The following is a 20,124-nucleotide window of genomic DNA, read 5'->3' on the forward strand; positions in this document are numbered from 1 at the left end:
GGCTCATCTCAAATCATACATGGTTGGTTCAAATGAAACCTTAAAAATACCTACTGAAGCTAGAGCAGCGCTCAACTTCATTAGACTAGGCTAGCTTCTCAGAAGATGCCGATCATTAAAAAGAAAAACCAGAATATGTTGACACTCATGCAGCTTCCCTCCCCCCAATCTATTTAAAATAAAAAAAACACACCAACACAACCTGCACATAAACAATTTGAAAGTACATAGAAAAAATCCTGCACCTCAATTCATTTACATTGCCTGATACCTTTTTCTTAGGTTGATTTCTCCATATAACTTATGTTCATCCTTTCCAATGGAAATGTCAATTCTACACACACTTACTGGAAAAACTGTCACACTCATTCCCCTAGACAAAAGGGGTGAGTTTTTCTATGATTGATTAGAGCTCTGCTAAGGTCACCTCTTACCTCCTTGCTCTTTCCCATTGAAGTGTAGCTCCTTGTTATCACAGCAATTACCCCACGTAGTTCAAAAAGCAGTAAGTTCTAGAACCACATACCCCCTTCTCCAAGGGAAAGAATCCACTCAGACTGGATGCATCGCATTCATATTTACCAAGTTCTTTTGCATTTTTAAAAGTTTTTATTTAGGAAGTGAAACCAAAACTTGTAAGCTATAAATAAAAATGTCAAGATATTACATGAAATACCCAGAGGTGTTTTTTTTTTTTTTTTTTAATTCCTCACAAGTACTTCCTATGGAATTCAACATACAACAGGGAAACCAAACAAGTTCTGTAAACAATGAAAAAGTTAGATACTGCCAATTCGTAAGAGTTTCTACACCTCACACAGATGAAAGTTCTGAAAACAACTATGATTCATTCATTAATGGTACACCGACCACCATTTCTAACACTTATTTGCATTAAGAAAACTGTCTAGAACCAGATGTATTTAACCCACTTAACTCAGTGGAATCACAAACTTATACTGTCACCAACATTTTAAAATATGTACTGTACACAGGGCTAAACACTCAAAGGCAGATTTTACACAATGCCTGCATGAATATTTTTGCACTTTTCTCCCAAATAATAAAAATGAACCACTGTTTTCAGTTTCTTTAATTTGAATGAAACAAAACATGCAACTCTATCTATATGAAAGAAACAGAAGAAAAAGCTTAAAAGCAACTATCATTTATGCATTCTCTGGGGGGTGGTTGGAAGAGTGCATCCATTTTAGGTATTACATTATGTACATAATAAATGTCCACCAAGAATAGGTTCACTAAATTTATTTAAAAAACATTTCTTACAAAAGAGCATTACATTCTGCACGCTGCTCTCAAAAGGATGCCAGGGACATGTTGACTACCAGTCTTCTCCCCCCTTCGAAAACAACCAAAACAACAAAAAAGTCTACATAAAGCAGGGCATTCACAACAGTTACAGAAAAGAGCTTTACATTTTACCACCAACAATGAACAAAAAATCCACTCTGCTGCTGTTTCAAAATTTCAAAGTTAATCTCATGTGCCCTTTCCCTCCCCCCAAATATTTGCAAGGAACTAAAACATATTTGGTGAACAGCAGATTCCATTACACCTCAAATGCAGAACACCTATGAAGCAGAGGAATGTTGGCTTTTTAAACAGAAGCAGGTATTTAAAAAAAAATTTAAAAAGGTGCAGGACTCCTTCAGTTCTTCAATAGTCTTAGAAAAACTTTCCAGAATACTGCTTCACACTATAAAAAAGAAAAAATAATCTTGCATTAGAATCCTTCAACATCTGCATACTGCTTCACACTATAAAAGAAAAAGAAAAAAGCATGTATTAGAATGATGGACCATACATCTTGCATCGATATTCACAATGATATTCTTAAAGATTAAACTACAAACTTGTAATGCATTTTGAAGTAAACAATTTAATAAGATTAATGACTAATAATTATAGATCTATGATTAAACATTTAAATACTAATCTAAAGCCAAACATTCAAGTTGAACATTAATAAATGCTATGATAACCAACATGTTAATAAAGCAAAATTAAGCAAATTAAATCTGAAGCTGTTAATATTTGCCAAAGACAAAGTAATGCTAGTAAGGTGTGAAATGCTGCATAACAGCACCAATTAATTTCAACTTGTCCTGTAGAGGCATAGTCTGTGCCATATGGTAGACTGTGATTTGTTGTCAGTTCAGTTATCTAAAAACAACAAAATCACTAGTCTTCCACACAGAACTAGACCAATGTCCACTGAAGCCTTCTGTGTTTTCTACAGGTTGTATACAATTTATTACAAGTAGGCTTTTTTTTTTTGCAGCAATTTCCACCAGAGAAATTAAAGGAGTGCTTGGTTAAGGAATTCTCCATCAATATTAGTTTTGAGGGAGTCTTCTTCATTTTAGTTAGAAGAACAGAAAAGAAAGGCAAAACTACCACTAGAAAAAAGTTTAGTTATTTAAATCCTGCCCTTCCAAAAACTATAGCACAGAAGAAGAGCTTTAGAGCAGTAGGAAGTAAGTCATCATAAAATTGACAGTAAGGACAGCATTAAGCTTCAACTTGCCTGTTTTGCAGTAAATACTGTGCATTTTGTATCTGGTCCTGTGTTCCCGTAATAGTTATTATTCGATCTTCTGAGCCTTCTAGTGGTTCATCAATTTTGATTGAAGCTCCTGACTCATGACGTATTTGTTTGATTCTCTGGCCTCCCTTTCCAATAATAGATCCTGCCAACTAGGAGACAAAAAGCATTCATTTCTTTGTCTAAATTTCTCTGCAAAAACACAGTACTATTATTTGAGTAGCTTCCATCAATTTAGTTTTAAGAGTTGCAATAGAAGCTTACTTTTTTTTTTTTTTTTTACAGCCTGAAGACATCCTCTGCAACATTTATTATATAAACACAGGTGAGAAAGTTGGAAGAACCAGATATCTGTTTGCAAAAGCAAGTTATGTAGACTGTCTCTATTACTGGCTATCCATAAGTCAAAATAGTTCAGTGCATCTCTGAAGTGAAGATAAAACAAACATCCTTAAGAATAGGCTTTTGGTGATTTAGGAACAGTTACTTTATATTAACAAGTACTCATCAAGGATCCCAAATACTTCTGACTTACTTAGTCTCAGAAAAGGCTGTGACTTAAAAAAACACACAAGTGGAAAACAAGTCAACTTCACTCACATCTTTGGGAATTGTTACTTGTGTTGTGATGATGGGTCCGCCAAGATCTCCATATGAACCACGGCCCCCTGCATAAGAGTAGTCTAATTTAAACAAATGCATCAAGCCTTTTACTGACCAAATAATGAAGTGCATGTTAAAGTTATCTATAAAAACTTACCATATCCAGAGCCACCCTCAAACTGTTAAAAAAAAGAGAGAAAGCAAACCCTTAAATAGCAAATAACCATACTTCATTAACATGCTTTCATCTTAAGTTTTATACTGTTAACTTTGAGCCTATTTTATGCAAAAATCCTAACCTACATCTTTAATCTAAATATCACTGAAGACAAACTGGGGAAGAGGGCAGACCAGAAACAAAAGGGGGGTAGGGAGAAGAGAGAAGGATATCTCATGAGAACATCTTAAGCTTACCCTGTCAGCTAAGGAGCTCAGGAGAAATGAAAGTCTCCATTTGTGACAAGTTTACCTGATAACTGTCAACCCTCCTATTCCATCTACATCTTGAAGAAAAACCAAGTCAACTCTAGAATAGCTTTATAATTGGTCCCTCCATTCAGACTATGCTACAATCTTTTGGTTATTAGAAAGGACAGTCATGACACTAACTACTTCTGTTCTGCTAAAACTACTATATACCAAATCCAAATCATTGCAATGCAGCACTCCTGACTGCTTTTATTTTTGAGGATTTCTAGACTGGTACTTGATATCAAATGCTTATTTGACCAAATGCTTTCTAAATGCACAAACCTCTATTTTAATATCTTCCTGTAAAAGCAGAGTACAGATATGCATGCTTCTCTAGAATTCAACTTATATCACTGAACTACAGAAATGTAGGAAACTTGTGTGAATTACTTGTTTAGAAAGAGTTCTTGCATTACAACTTCAGAAAAAAAAGACAACACCCAAACAAAGTTATTTACTTACTACCTTTTTGGAGCTACATCAAAATGTAAGCATTCAGAAAAAAACTGTTCATCTGAACAACTGTTTCTAAGCAACTTATGTTGTCTAATCATGTTGCTTAGCAATACGAATCATAATAAAGCATAAAAGAGCTTGTAGGGGAATGCAAAATAGAAAAAAAACAAAGAAAAGAATGAAGGACACGTTTCTGAGGCTGATCAGAGCTGCATATTTCCTCTCCCCACCACCCCTATTTCTGCTGATATTTTGCACAGGGAACCCCGTTCTTTGGGTTAAGTTGTTTTAATGAATAATCCTTTCTGCCTCTCCTTTCCTCTCCAGACTACAGAACAGCAAATGAATTTGACAGATGAGCAATTCCATCTGCAGTGTTTATGTAAGCTAGGAACTAACATTTAGTATTTGACAGCACCACCATCTTCTAGACAGAATAAACACTTACTGACCCCCCTTTTGAACTCTCCTTTCCAAAACCCCTGAGAGCAAGAAGTTGTTTGATAAACAAATTAAATGTAATATTTTAAAACGTATGGATAGATAATGCCTAATAGTTTATCCACAACTATAAACAAAGAACTATTCCTTGTTTGAAACAGGAAAAAAAACACAAAACAAAGTTAACACAAAACATATCCCTAAATACATGCATCTACAGGGTGTTGAAAAGCAGGAGTTACAGCGAAAGCTAGAATTTAAAACACTAAAATAGGGTACAAAGCAGCAACACAATAGAAAAGCTCTTTTGGCTGTGCTGCTACACACTTCTATTGTGGAACACTGACTGTACAGAACAAATTGTTAAGAACAAACTGCCAATAACCTGTTAGAAAGACAGCTTTAGAGATTTTCAATATGGGCAAGCTGCCACTGACTACATTCACGCTCAAGAAATTGCAGTTATCACTTAACCACTTTATTTAATTGGTTTTCTCAAAAAATCAACTATTAAACCAGTCAAAAGCACAAATGCACTCACCAGCTCTGGTGGCTGCATGTCCTCACAGGCATCCACATGACACTGCATCATCTTCCAGACAGAAGGAAAAGAATAAATTATTCCAAATTAAGTCCATGTCATAGAGGCTTATGAGTAACTTTGCAAGCAAATACATACATACTGATAGAGAAACATTTTTATGAACCACTTTACTACAAAGATTCAAAAATACATGATACAGACCAGTTACAAGACTCACTCAGTTTTTCTTTCGCTAAAAGGGAACTGTAACTGGTCACACTTGTTTCTTCCCTGTTTTTGTGGTGTAAACAGATTTTGCTCTTACAAAATGTCAGACACCTAAGGGGAGAGTAAAACTACTTTGAACATTTTTTGTTTGCTTTAAAAACACTTGAGTGTTATAGCTGTACTATATACTACAAGATGTTACTCTCAAATACCAAAACCTTCTATTTATCTCATGCATTTCAAAAAGCATTTAATAAAACTAAAACAATTAACTGTCATTGATATAACTATGTCAATAGCAGGTCAAGTAGGAAGGACATGGCTTCTAATATTTTTAATTCATTTCCATGTATCTCATATAGCCACTAACTAAACTAACAATCTACTGCTACTTAACTTAAAGAAATGTAATTGCCAATATCGGTGATATATAGCATTTATGTGAGAATTTTACAACAAATGCTGAAAAAAATAGAAATTAGCAAAATTATGAAAATGTATAGAATTTAGTTTAAATGAACAGCAGATTAAAATATAAACATTTGTACAAGTATTAGGTGCAGTATGTCATATACATAACAATTACACATAACATGTATAATTGTATATATACACACATAACATACACATGTATACACACAACATATATATACACACACACACATACATGTATTGCTATGTTACACAATTTTCTTCTCTACAGACTCATTTGTGCTAGCTATTACTTTTAACCAATAGGAATTAAATAGAAACCAAATGAAACACTGGCTGGAGAAGACAAAGAACATAGCATTAACAAGAATTTATTTACTTTTGCATATGCATTGTCATTTAGATGTAAATCTTAACCAATGGCAAATTACTCTAACTTTCCCTCACTTTTAAAGGATTGGCCCAGAAAAAAAGTGAAATGCCATTAGTTTCTTTTGGCATTTATATGGATAAATGAGGATTGTCAACCTCTTCACCAATTTTTCCATATGTTCCTTAATGTCAAATCTCTTAAACATGACGTACCTCCATTTTTTTTTGTAAGCATATGTACCTTTACTGAAACGCTTACACAAACATATGTATGTAATACATACATATCTAAAACATTTTAAAAAAATAAAAATCAAGAAGTAGGAATCATTTGAGTGAGCAAAACCAGATTAGATGTCTGAACATATAGATCACTTTTAAAGAAATACATTCTGATTTACTTCTCAATTAACTCCAATTTAAAAATACTTTAGGAATTAGAAAATAATTTAAGAAAAGTTAGGAAGTGACTGGGGGGGATTAAATGACTTTATATATGCTTACCCACCTTATTTGAGGGTGGTCAAACACTAGAGAAGTGGTTGATGCCCCATTCTTATCAGTGTTCAAGAGACATTTGGACAATGCATTCAATAACATGCTTTTAACTTTTCACTAGCCCTGAAGAGGTCAGTCAGTTGGACTAGATGATCTCTGATGGTCCCTTCCAACTGAACTATTCTAAGTACTGACAAATATTTTTGATAGGCTTCTGGTGCTCCAATTTTGACGTTCTTGTAATACATACTTCCAGTTTGTATTACTGGAAGTAACTGCCTCTTCCTCCCAGAAGGAGGCAATGCTTAAAAAGCACCTTTAGATAGGAGTGGAGAGGAGACATGAAATGGGCTCTCTTCCATTCATTTAAATGAAGGAAAACAAAAAATTAAGAAACTTATCTTAAGAAGGTGCCAAACATATCCAATTTGATTTAAAATTCAACTTAGCAGTAGTCCTGGCTCCCAAGCATTTGAAATTACAGTAGACTTCTTTTTCCCCCGATATAGAAATCGGCAGGTCGACAAAGTGATTTGAAAAAGCAATCATCTGCCAGACCAACTAGAGCCCTTTATAAATATTATTTCTATTTCCCAACAGACGTGTTAAAATCTGTTAACAAAAGTCTGATTCATACAAACATTAAGAACATTTTTCTGACATTTCCTGTTCTGAATTACAGCCTACAATTCCTATTTCTGACATCCCAATAAAAAAATCTAAAAGGTTAGTGTAATAAAACCTGCAGGGACTGTGCTCTACTGACTTTCTATACCACTGTTAACAATAGTTAGGAAAACAAAACAAAGCAAACAAAAAAAACATGAAAAATAAACAAACAAGCACTCAGCAGATCACGCAAGATACCCCTTACACCCCAAAACTTATTCTGGAGGGACCATTTGTATAGACAAAGCATTTAGTTAATAACAGTTTCAGAAGTATGCATGCCCTGTAAGAATCAAAGTTGTTTTTGCAGGGGAAAATTCCACTAACCTTGCATATTCAAAAGTGATTGCACAGGCATAACAGTGGGGAGGGAGTATGTTAAGCAGATAAGGGGAGAGTAGAAGATCCCACTGTCCCCAAAAAAAGAAAGAATAGCTAAGGTAAGTGAGACAAGCAGTTACAGAATCAGCAAAAACAAGAAGCTATGAAATCACAGGCCCCTCCAGTTCAAAAAGAAAAAAATTAAAGGTTTGTCAAATAGAGCAGTATATACAGGACATAGTAACAAGTGTCAGGTAGGTTGCGTACCTATAGTACTCAGCCAATGAGGAAATGGGAGGAATCAAGCATTGGGTAATAGGGGATATCGGGCTACAATACACTTCCGCTGCGTGCTCATGCTTGCAGGACACCCACCATTGCAATCGCAAATAAAAATGTTACTTCACTGAGATCCTCACCTGAGCCTGTGTTATTGGCTACAGATTGTTTCTCACAGCTCCACACTTACATTTATGGATTCAAGAACAGTTTCTTCAGATAGTGTTAACTATTTACACTTCACAGAACAATATTAACTTTAAACTCCTACCATTCCATCATAACGGTCTCCAGGTCTACCCCTTCTGTCATAAGACATAAGATCTCTAAAATGAGAAAAGCAGAGGCACACAAACTAGTTTATAACATGAGTTATAACATTCTCAAATTTTCATTTTCATTATTTGCACACAACTCAGTTTCACTGCTTTAGCCAAGTTCCAAATGACAAACTAAAGTTATAGAAATACCAACTACAGTCCTGATAGACTGCTCTATTAGGAAAATAATTCAATCCAAATACTTAATAAATAAAAACAATTCTGGTGCAATATACTAAATCCTACATAGTCATTACCAACATGGAAGTGTGAAACAATTCCTGGAAACATTAAAATAATTCAACAAATTGTACTCAACCTGAGTTTTTTAGAATGTATTTATACAACTCACCCGCCACGAGGAGGTGGTGGAGGAGGAAGAGGAAGATTACGAGCTCTGCTGCCACCTCGGCCACCACGACCTGGTGGAGGTGGTGGAGGTCCTCTGCGAGGGCTCATATCATCATAGTCTCTTCTTGATGGAGGCATAGGTCGTCCACCACGACCAGGAGGCATTCGATCAAAGCCTCCTCTTCCACGCATTGGAAAGCCAACTGGACGCCCCCTTCTATCATCAAACATCATTGTGAAGCCACCGTAGTCATATGTTTCATCATAGAAATTGGGATCATAAGGCTGGGCCCGTCCTTTAATTGGAGACTAAGACAAACACACACACCAGTTAGCACTGACTGTTACATTTATACATTCTGAATGTATTGTTGATTGCACAATGCTGAAGAGAAAGACAGAGAAATTGCTGTTAGTGATAGGTAGCACATACATTTGTCTCCCTTCCTCCCCAATTTAAAATTTCTTTTAATAATATGCAAATCATGACAAATAGTCCATTGGTATCAAAATTGCTTCTTTCTCCCGTAAGATACACCCCAAGTCTAAAAAACAGGAATAATTTCCAACTGTGCTAACAGTCCAACACTTTCTTTACTAATGGAGAAAAGGTACTGAACTCAAAATAAATGGGAAGATACAGTTCTCCATCCTAACTTTCATGAATACCAATGTAAGAATAAAATAAAACATCACCTCAGAAATAAGATCCAAGATAATCTTGATACATTCCACAACCCTATCAGGTTTTCCACCAATAAGCACCACTCTATCAGTGGAATGAGGACAACACTCTTGGAAGAGCTTAATGGTGGTCTGAGTATTCTGTTGAAGAGAAGAAAAAAATCTTCAAATGGAAACATTTTGAACAATTTTATGAACCTATTGAAAAAATGGGTAAGACACTAAAACAGTTTTAAAGAAAGACTCAAACCAGAATATTAAACTTCCAGTAATTAAGTGCTTGCTTGCTTCCAAGTTCTTACAACAAATTTAATCTTAGAATATTAATCTTTGGGTTGACAGCTGGAGATGTTCAGCCTGGAGAAGAGGCGGCTTCAGGGAGACCTCATTGCAGCCTTTCAATACTTAAAGGGATCTTATAAAAAAGATTGAGAAGGACTCTTTACTCGGGTAGATAATGATAGGAGACAAGGGGGAATGGTCTTAAACTAAAAGAGACATTAGGAGGAAATTTTTCACTGTAAGGGTAGTGAGGCACTGGAACAGGTTGCCCAGAGAAGTAGTAGATGCCCCATTCCTGGAAGTGTTCAAGACCAGGCTTGATGGGGCCTCGGCCAGCCTGATCTAGTGGATGGCATCCCTCTCTGTGGCAGGGGGGTTGGAGTTACATGATCTTTAAGGTCCCTTCCAACCCAAGCCATTCTATGATATATATTTTTTTTTAAGACCTGCAATGACATTTTGTATGAAATTCTAGTGAAGAGGAAAGCAGTTTAAATCTTTCAATTATAGCTCATCCACACAGTCATTTAATTGAATATTAGCAAAAGGACCATATATCTATTGTAAGCTTACAGGTTATAATAACCATCAAAACAAAAACATGCTTTGGACACCAGACAGCGTTGTTGCCAGGATTATGTCTAGTTATCTTGCTGTCCTCAATCCACACAAACAGATAGCAGCTTACTCTTGAACTGACCTGGAATTGCCTTTGACACAATGCCAGGAAAGGACAGAAAGCAATTCTCTAGGTTCATAGGGACCACTAGCTTTTTAGAACAAAACCCCATTCCTTCACAAGGTATGGTCCTTCACAAAGGAAACAGCAGTCTTCAAGGAAGTAGAACTTAAACCATACCTCATACTGTCCTTTTATAGTAATACTCAAACATTATAACTTTTTTTGTGGAGATGCATCTACAATAAGTCATTTTTCATGTCCAACACCACCAATAAATATAGTCTATCCAACAGTTCATTCCAGAAAGGAGTGATGAATGCTATTTTTACTTTAAAATATTCTTTATAAATAAAGGTTACTCTACTGCTAACATGCCTAAAAGCTTGATAAGAAGTCCTATGCTCTATCACCAACAGCTACTTCATTTCTGATGGTTTGCAAGAAATTTCCAGAAGTTACCCAGATTGATCTTGGAACACAGAAGTCATGTATTGAATGTGTTTGAATGAATTACTGCACAAAAGATACTTTCTCTGTTTATGAGCATAAAACACTATTTTGTTTTTAGAATAAAAACAGAATCTGAAAAGAATAGATAACAGTACCTCTCTGAGTTCTTTGATTTTAGCACCCTTGACACCAATGATTCCTCCTGCCAGACTTTGGTGAATTAGAAGTCTTAATTCACAGTCAAAGTCACTACCTTTGTAGTGTTGATACTGTAAGAAAGACACATACAAGGAAAGAATAAAATATTAGTCATGGGGGAAAATAACAAAAATATATATTTTTTTTTTGGTTAAGTTTTCTCCTACAAATACCATATGACTTAATTTGTTGCTCAACTGTGATGTTGTATTTGCTATGATTGCCTCAACATAGGTGTGATTCTAAGCGGAATAAGGAAAGTGGATGAGGAAAACTTATTTGACATCACTTTATGTTTTTTATTACACTTTTATAAAATTTTAAGATATCTATCAAACAACACAACACACTTACTTACAAAGCCAAGGCAGGATGGAAATTACAATACAACTACTTGAAACTAGGGGCTAAACAAATCAGGAGACGGGTGTTTTGAAGGGGAGGAGGCTGTTCTAAATATTAATTTTGTAAGAGACTGTCCTCTACAAAAAAAGCCAACGTAGCTTGAGAGCTATAGGTCTCCTCTCAAAAAAAAGGCTTTTTAAATTTTAATTTAATAAAAACTAGCACAATTATCTAGAATCATATTGTTTTAAAATCTAAACTTACACCTATGAAGAAGAAACAAATCTAAGAGACATACCTCTTCTAAAGTAGGGATAATCTTCTTCAAGATTTCTCCAATTGTTTCTGTATCTGCACTTATACTCAAGATGCTGTCAGAAGCCAGTGTTAGAAAATATGGAGAGGGTATAAAAACAAGTAGTAGACATAAGTTTCATACTCATAATTATACAAAACTCTAATAAGACTGACTACACAGAAGAACATACAATATTTCCCATTTAAAGTAAACCTGTTCACTGAATTTACAACACAAGCATCTTGGTTTATGCCCAATATATATGCATAATAAATTTAAGAGTAGGTATGTCTTAGAGTAAGTGAGAATGAGCAAGTGAAAACTTTTGGCAGGGCTCAGATTAAGCAGGCAAGAAATCCCCGCAGAACTTAAAAGTAGAAGTGAACGCTCATGTTCCCCACCACCACTAATTTAGGTTACCCTCACTATTACATTGTTAAAACTGGCACACCTTCTTGTAGAAAAAGTGTGGATGTGCAAGTGGTCAATGTTATATCTGAAGTGAGGTTGTGAGACCAGTTAGAAGTTAGATTACTAATGAGCTCTGCAAGAATAGAAATACAAATAAAAGACAACCAAAACAAACAAAAATGTAACACAAACGAGAATTGAAGAAAAGTGAACCGGAGTTAGCATTTCATCATAAGTAATTATAAACAGACAATGTTGGGGGGAGCAAGGTGGGCCACAAGGACAGAGCAAGAGACTCTTGAAGTATTTTGATTTATAATGCAGTGATTATGCAACACTTGAAACTATGCTGCTTCCATCAAAATAAAATTAGTATATTGCTTGGGTGGGCAACTCATATAAAAGTTCAGTGACAAAAAGACTTAATGGGGAAAATACGACAAAGCTTGAAAACAATACACCATCTCTAAGGGAATACTATTTAATTATATAAAAGGCAAGTAATAAAATACATTTCTCTCTTTCTAATCAGGCAGTGAGGCATAAACTGTTGGGACATACCGCTCAGGGCCACTGCTGTCTGGGACTGAAACACTTGCATTGTACTGCATTGGTCATTGGCGTTCGTGGACGTTGGCATTGGGCACGGGTATTCAATCAGAAGTTGTCAAGTATAGTACCCATTTGGCAACGAGCACATTTTTGGGCATAGCCAACCAGGGTTTTCACATGGGCGTTCAGGGGCGGATGGGCCAATGTCATGGTGGGCAACGCAGGGGCAAGACGATCCAGTACATGGGCAACGGAGATATATGGCCAAAAAAACAAGGAGAGGGAAAAGGGGGAAAAGCAATACATTTTAATTTAATACAAACTATACTTATTCTCAATTAATGAAACAAATTTAAGTTGTTCTGAAGATTAATACAATAACGGATTGCTACACTGACTGCAGCTTAACAGCATGGATCTTAATGAGCTATCTTACCTGACTAAACTACTTTTTACATATAAGGTTTCAGTAGCAGGCTGGCTCATGAAGGTAGACAAAACTTGAGCTCCATATTACTAAAACCATGGGCAAATGGGGAAAGTTAACTTAGATTGGTCTGAAATGCTATCTTGGCTTATTTGATGTAATTATTTACTTTGAAGCAAAGAAATAAGAACACCAGCTGCTAAAGTTAGTGAGTGTGTGTATAATGCCTGACCACTTCAACTTAATCCTCAATTCTCGTTGCTATAGGTCATGAACTTAGTTGAAACTGATTCTGCAATGATATATTACCAAATATTATGTTGAACACAGTCTTGCTTGAAAAAAATTGCTGGAATTGTAGCTTATGCTAAGTACAGGAGCATAAACAGAATTCAAGAAACATTGCCAAGTCTTATAAATACATTAACACTAAACATATATTTAATCACAAATCACCCCACTATAAAATATGAATAGGTAAATAAGTCATGACCATTTAAAAATGCTTCAAACAGCATAAAGTGTTCCTTTACTATCTTATTCCCATATTTAAATCATGCAACTTTAACATTCATGTTTTTGTGCTTCACATCCAAGCTGTTAAAATAAGAACAGATGGACCATTACTTTTTCCCCCTCCCCAAAGTAAGTTAAAGCATTCCTCTATCATTGGGTTAAGCCAGCCACCTGCAATGGTTTTCCATAGTTTTACAATTTATTCGCACATATGGAAAATGTAAAGTTAACGGTTTTAACATCTTTAACTGGAAATTAAGATTAATTCACTTGAAATGCGTAACTTAGAGGAAACCTGACTGAAAGCAAAGTTTATATTAAACCTCTCTTCCCACATGACTCAAGCTGGGTTTTAATGACAATACAAACCAAAAAGCTTGTTATCTCCTCTAACATTCAAACAGCTTATAATTAGCCTATCGATAACTAGAGCTCAATTTCTAAAAATGCAAATAATCAAGTTTTCAGTGTAGTGCTCTGAAAGAATTGGTGCTAAATTAATTCAAACTCATACATACTCACGTCTGTACGAAGTGCCTTAATATTTTTGCCACCTTTTCCAATCACTGCTCCAGCATTCTGGAAAGTAGTTTTCAGAAGTTATGTTATGCCAGCACTGCATAGGGTATGTTTTTGAACCAAAGACTAACAACAGTGCATCTATTCCTGCATTACCCTGTGGGATAGGGCTTGTTTTGCTTTTGATAAATTCAAATTAAATTGAAACATACTGACAGTTTGTGTGCATGCATGAGAACAGCTCTGATGACTGAACTTAGGAAAGAGAAAAATATTCAAATTTTGCAAGTAATATTGTTTTAACACAAGCAGAATTGCTTAAATCTTTAAGTTTGTAATTGAAATCATCTCGTAGTTAGAGTACGACTGAAAAAGATACCTTATGGTGTTCTACGCATCTTATGCAAGTTAGTGATTTTCCTATTTTATTCAAATTTTTTTTAAAGCGTTTACAAATTTCACTTTCACACTCCAAATGCATGATTATTTACATAACTCGGACAGCTCACACAAGTATGGTGTGAAGAACGTAAGACCAATAGAAACAATTGTTAACCTCCAGTTGCTAAAAATCAACATCAACAGGAATAAACTGGCATATATTCAAGGGTAGTTGCAAAACTTGCCTTTTTTTAAAAAACAGTTCATACACAATGCTAACAGCACACAAATATTTTGCAAGTTGCGTGGAGTGCTATCATAAATGCCATGCAGAGTTAAGGTAACATTCCCCCAAGCCAACATGAGAGACTGAGTTACTTCAGACCACGCAAACATCTTTAATGACTGGAAACACTAGAGGAGTTTCATAAATAGCAACTTTAGTGTCACAATTTATACTAGCCAATGAAGCAACTGCAATCCCTGAAGCATTACTCCCATCTTTTTTCCTATTGATATATACAGATTTACTAAGTCTGTTTGAGTGAATTACTAAAATCCTGATGAAGTCCTCGCCTTGCCTCATTTGGTTGATTTACAATCATTAGCTGATCATTCTCTAAACCGCTTGCTTTCTGAAGTCTAATGAACAGTCATTCCCCTCAAAACAATGGTATTCCCTTTAACATAAGAAAAAATGGCTTATAATTTCTATTGCTCTATTTTTCAATATTTTTTTTTAATTCAAAAGAAGTTCCATAGATTAAAAAACACTTATCCTTGAAAAAAATGTACTGAATGTAATTCCATTGCAATAGCCTTCTGCTATCATTTGTGCACACTTCCTAATAAGTTACATTAAATGAAAAATAAGTTACATTAAATGAAAAATAAGTTACATTAAATGAAAAATAAGTTACATTAAATGAAAAATAAGTTACATTAAATGAATTACACATTCTTACTAAACATACACCACAAAATACACTGTGACACCACTGTCTTAAGCAATGCTATAAGCATGAACATAGCAATACTGAAAAAACATACTTTGCTTTGAAGCAGGATGCGTAATTCAACCATCTCATCTGTATTCCGAGATCTTTTGAAGGCCTGTTCTTCTTCCATATCTTCTGCAGGACGTTTGCCTATAGACAGGTCCGGGAACACCACAAACATATATTTAACTTTCTAAGTCACAATACCATGGTACGTACATCAAGCTTATACACTATATTCCTAATGAAGCATTCTTTTCCTATTAGCCCAACGCTAACTTCAAACATCTACATTCAAAGAAACAGGTTTTTACTTCATCAGCCTATATATGAATTATTTACTGAAGACCCATTCCAGATCTATGAACTACAGTTGAAATGAGAATTTCAGTCTTAGTGACAAATTTACAGCACTTTAAAGCAGTAAGTTTAAAAAAGTTTAAAGCAGTACCGCATCAACTACCAAGTATTTCTTTTAAAATTTACAATTGTGAAAATCTTAAAGGAAGAAAGTTAGAAGCAGTTTGTCCAATACTGAAATATTGGTATAACAATAGAAAAGCAGTATTTTAAATATTTTAGAGTTGGCATGAATCAACTCAATGCTAATGCCCTAACTTCTTCACTAATCAAGTCCAAAAAGTTTTTCATAAAGCTAATACTCAGGTATTTCACATTTTTATATATTCACACATTTGTTCAATATAATAAATAAAACGTAAAATATGGTAATAGATATGTCTGACATGACCACGCTGTCCAAAGATTACTGAATATTTAGCTGTTTTCAACTCTTTAGCTATAACTTTTAGTTACTTATGCCATGTCTAAAGAAACCCCAAAGAAAAGTTATGCTTTCATGATACAAAAACTATGTATAGCCATATTGAATACTTAAAAGATTAAATGCAAAAATACTACTGATACAAACATATTCGATACAGTTAAAACATTCCAAAGTAACTGGAAACACTGAGACTTCAAAAGTTTCTCTTTCTCCAAAATAAATAAGTAAACAGCCCATTAAAAAATTACCATTTGTCTCTGTGTTGGTAAAGGTCTCTTCCTGCTGTTCAGTCTCCATTACCTTTTATTCTTAGATGGTCAAATAAAACCTGTCGTAGAATAAAAAAACTAGTACATCTATTTTGTAAAAAAGCAAACCAAACCATACATTGTATTAAAATGAAAAACAAAAAAAAGATACCTGCTTTTAGAACTTACTGGTTTTATATATGTTTGTAGAGCAAAATGCAAATGTTCTGGACAGGATCAAAACCCAACAGCCTACTGCTTCAAAAGCCTATGAAAACAGCATAGATCAGCCATGGCTCTGTTCACTTACAGCTCTGATTCCCACTACAGCCAAAAGCAGGGGTTTGACCTGAGTTTTTTGCTGCAAAGCTTTTCTTTATGAGTAAGGAAAACATAACAAGGTCAAACACATCACGAAGAAAAGAAACAATACTAAAGTCTATAAACTCAGACTGAACAATTCTGGACTTGCTCAGTTTCCAGACATTTGCTAGTTTTAAGAAATCACATTTACTGATAATAATTTTCAGATATCTAAAGTGAATAAGTATTCAGTTGCTATTGTCAGTATATTATAATACATACTGTTTTGTGGTTTTTTTAAAAAAACACTGCAGTTACGTACAAGACTCTGCAAGCATGCACCAAGAATCTCAAAGTAGCTAAACTCTTTTGATTTTGTGAAACAGGTACTTCATTTGTGATTTATTTTTGTTAAATCCACATGAGAATACTTGTAAGACACATCAGAAGCCCATGCAGAACAACTTGACAACATATTCTCTTTAAAAAGGCATTCGTGCAGCCAAACAAAAAACGCTATTTTTTCCCCCTCTGGATTTCAGTTATCAATTTCCATGGCCTGAACAAATAGTTGACGCTCACATATCCACAAAGAAGAACCGATACATTTCACTTAAAAACATCCTTGTAACAGTTACCCTGTTTATGCAGGTTAACAGCAGACATATACTCTTCTACAACCAACCAGGGCTGAGAGGCTACCTTCCCAGCTAGTATTTCCGGGCACCTAATGTTAACTATCTGGACAAGTGTTGCTTTCTTTAAGAAAAAAAAGTCAAGTCTCAAACAAATGCTGCCAAATGGCCAGGAGGGGATTTCACCAGGTTCAAATAAGCTAGCCCTTTCAGACACTGGTTATTCTATCACCAACCATCACAAAAATTTTAGGGCTGCAGGGGAATAAGCATAATATGTTGTTCAAGGTAACGTGCTTTCAACTAGTTACTGTGCTCTGCTGTCTAAATCGAGTTTGCAGGATTAAATTGACTAATGTAAATTTATTTTTATTTTTTAAGATATCGAGAGGATAAAATGGTTACTAAAGGAGAAAGGCGTCACCATCGCCCACAGACACGAGAAAAGAGCTGGAAGATGCCAGTGCGTCTCTACCCGACTCCCTCCGGGAGAGACGGCCTTGCCGGACCCTCCCCCCTCCCTTCTGTAGTCCGGGAGGGAACCGCGCCATGAACTGCTCTACTGTCTGCTCGGGCCAATGTTCGCCTTCGCACAGCCCGCCCGCCGCCATGGAGCGCTCATGAGCCCAGCTTGCTCCCAGGCGGGGGGAAGAGGCGGCGTTACATAACCCCCGCAGCCCGAACCCCACCTCCCCAGGAGCGGGGATAAGCAGAAATGGCGGCCACTGTAATGGCGCCTACCCGGTGCTAGGCGGAGCCAGAACCCGATAAACCATCACCACGCGGTCACAGGACTTCTACCATTCTGCCCAGGGAGATACACAAAGGAGGCACCCAGAGGCCCGAACCCAAGCGGGGCCGACAGAGCGTAGCAGCTCCACCACGAGAGAAGCTCCACCACTGCCGTGATCACAGCCGAAGGAAGCCGTCCCCGCTGCAGAGCACCCCCCAATCGATCTCGCACAGTCGCTTCCGTACAGGCCGCAGTCGAGAACGCCCTCCCCCCCTCTTCCCATCTGCCCGCCATAATCCCCAACAATTTGCCCCAGGCACAGAGCTACCCAAGGTAGGCGTAGGAAGACGACAGCCGCTCCACTGGCCTTAGCGCGCACCCGCTAGCGCTGCCGGCCTCCACCGTACAGGCACTCCGGGAGCCGCGCCTGCTAGGCCGCTGTGCCTACACCAAGGCCACTGAAGCGCAGCGGCTGCTTGCAGCGACAGAGATCACCCTTCTCGCCCTTCCCTCAGAACAGGTGAATCCCTGTGGGTCCATAGGTAGCCCAAGCCACTCCTTATTTCCTAAGGAAGCATTACTCCCGACTCCCTCCTTTTTCATGCAGCAGTCCCCAGGCCTACCCAAATCCACTGCCCTGCTAAAAGGAAATAGCACTGTCTTGTCGCTCTCCTTACAGGAACGGACAAAAATTCCGAGGCTCGGCAGAGACTTAGACCTCCCACATCGTTGCGTCACATAGCAGCGTTGAGGTGAGCGATCGCAGCCCCACTCCGCTCAGCCACCCCTCCCCCTAGCGCGCGCAACACCCCCTCCCCACCTTCATCAGCTACATACACGAGTCCCGCATATTTGTGCCCATCACGTACGTGAAAGGTGAGCAACCCTCACCACTAACACACACACATCCACCAGCACTGCACAGACGACTAACCCAGTCGCCTTTCCCCCCCTCCACCCCCATCGGTGAGGACTCTCCGCGGCCCCATTAGGTAAGACAATTGCCTGTCAGGGTGAATGGTGGCCTCCACTTGGCCCCACCCTCCGTGTGGACCAGAGCGACACAGGCCTAGGTATCATGAGAAGATGGGCGCACTTCAGCCCGTACCGCTGCGGCGTGCCTAGGTTGTTATTGTTGTTATTACCTGCCTGACAGGAACCACAATAAAAGCAGCAACAATGGCGGAGACAACAGAAAGCGGTAAAGAAGAGCAAGAGCGATCTCAGTTGTGGGGGGAAAAATGGCGTCTGTGAAAACTCCACCTTGTGGTCGTCCCCTACCGCCGGCGGGGGGGGGGGAGGCTGGCTTCTTGCGACTATTTAAAGGCGCGCGTGGCTCTACGCCTCCTATTGGCTGTCGAGGCGCGCGGGCTTTTTGGGGGTTGTGCACAAAGGGCAGATATATTCTCTCCTCTTTCGCCCACCCGTAACTTGAGAGGTTGGGTTGCCTTGCTAGTACTGCCTGCTCGTTAGCCTCTACCCCTGCGCTGGATAATTCAATTGAGTGGCTCAGTTGAGGGTAGGGTGAAGGGGGATGGGCTTAGCCTCTCTCGGGACCAGGGAGTTATCCTTCCTGTCTGTTGTGGTTTAACCCGGCAAACAGCTAAGCATCACACAGTTGTTCATTCACCCCGCCCCCTCACAGTGGGATGGGGAAGAGAATCGGAGGAAAAAAGTAGAACTCGTGGGTTGAGATAAAGATAGTTTAATAGGACAGAAAAGGAAGGTAAAATAATAATAATTATATATACATACAAAGCAAGTGATACACAATGCAATTGCTCACCAACCACTGACAGATGCCCATCCCATTCCCGAGCAGCGGCCGCTTCCCCGGACAGCCCTCCCAGTTTTTATTGTTCCGTGTGATGTCATTATGTTGTGGACTATCCCTTTGGCCAGTTCGGGTCAGCTGTCCTGGGTCTGTCCCCTCCCAACTTCTTGTGCACTCCCAGCCTCCTTGCTAGCAGGACAGTATGAGAAGCTGAAAAGTCCTTGGCTTAGTGTAAGCACTGCTCTGCAACAACTAAAACATCAGCGTGCTATCAGCCTTATTTTTCTCCTAAATCCAAAACATGGCACATACCAGCCCCTATGAAGAAAATTAATTCTGTCCCAGCCAAAACCAGGACACTGTCCCTGATG

The 20,124-nt window shown here is 37.6% G+C and overlaps 1 protein-coding gene across 13 annotated transcripts; it reads right to left on the reverse strand.

Annotated features, from left to right (window-relative positions):
• Positions 1 to 1,251: 1,251 nt before the first annotated feature.
• On the reverse strand, positions 1,252 to 19,820 carry LOC121062425 (heterogeneous nuclear ribonucleoprotein K). 13 transcript variants are annotated; one of them, XM_040542428.1, is made up of 16 exons: positions 19,766 to 19,783; positions 16,498 to 16,576; positions 16,309 to 16,388; positions 15,326 to 15,423; positions 13,898 to 13,954; positions 12,442 to 12,485; positions 11,470 to 11,542; positions 10,784 to 10,897; positions 9,227 to 9,355; positions 8,532 to 8,839; positions 8,131 to 8,185; positions 5,079 to 5,129; positions 3,327 to 3,348; positions 3,167 to 3,249; positions 2,549 to 2,718; positions 1,252 to 1,778 (listed from the first exon to the last, which is right to left on the reverse strand). In XM_040542428.1, exons 3-16 carry the CDS (start codon positions 16,355 to 16,357, stop codon positions 1,745 to 1,747), a joined length of 1,287 nt encoding a protein of 428 aa, XP_040398362.1. In that variant the 5' UTR covers positions 16,358 to 16,388; positions 16,498 to 16,576; positions 19,766 to 19,783; the 3' UTR covers positions 1,252 to 1,744. The 13 variants fall into 13 exon arrangements, with proteins under 13 accessions (XP_040398362.1, XP_040398364.1, XP_040398357.1 ...); XM_040542430.1 differs by lacking the exon at positions 19,766 to 19,783 and adding an exon at positions 19,125 to 19,279 and having other exon boundaries at positions 1,252 to 1,717; XM_040542423.1 differs by lacking the exon at positions 19,766 to 19,783 and adding an exon at positions 19,125 to 19,279.
• Positions 19,821 to 20,124: the final 304 nt, after the last annotated feature.

This window comes from Cygnus olor, chromosome W (genome assembly GCF_009769625.2).
Source record: "Cygnus olor isolate bCygOlo1 chromosome W, bCygOlo1.pri.v2, whole genome shotgun sequence".
In the NCBI taxonomy this organism is placed as follows: Eukaryota; Metazoa; Chordata; class Aves; order Anseriformes; family Anatidae; genus Cygnus; species Cygnus olor.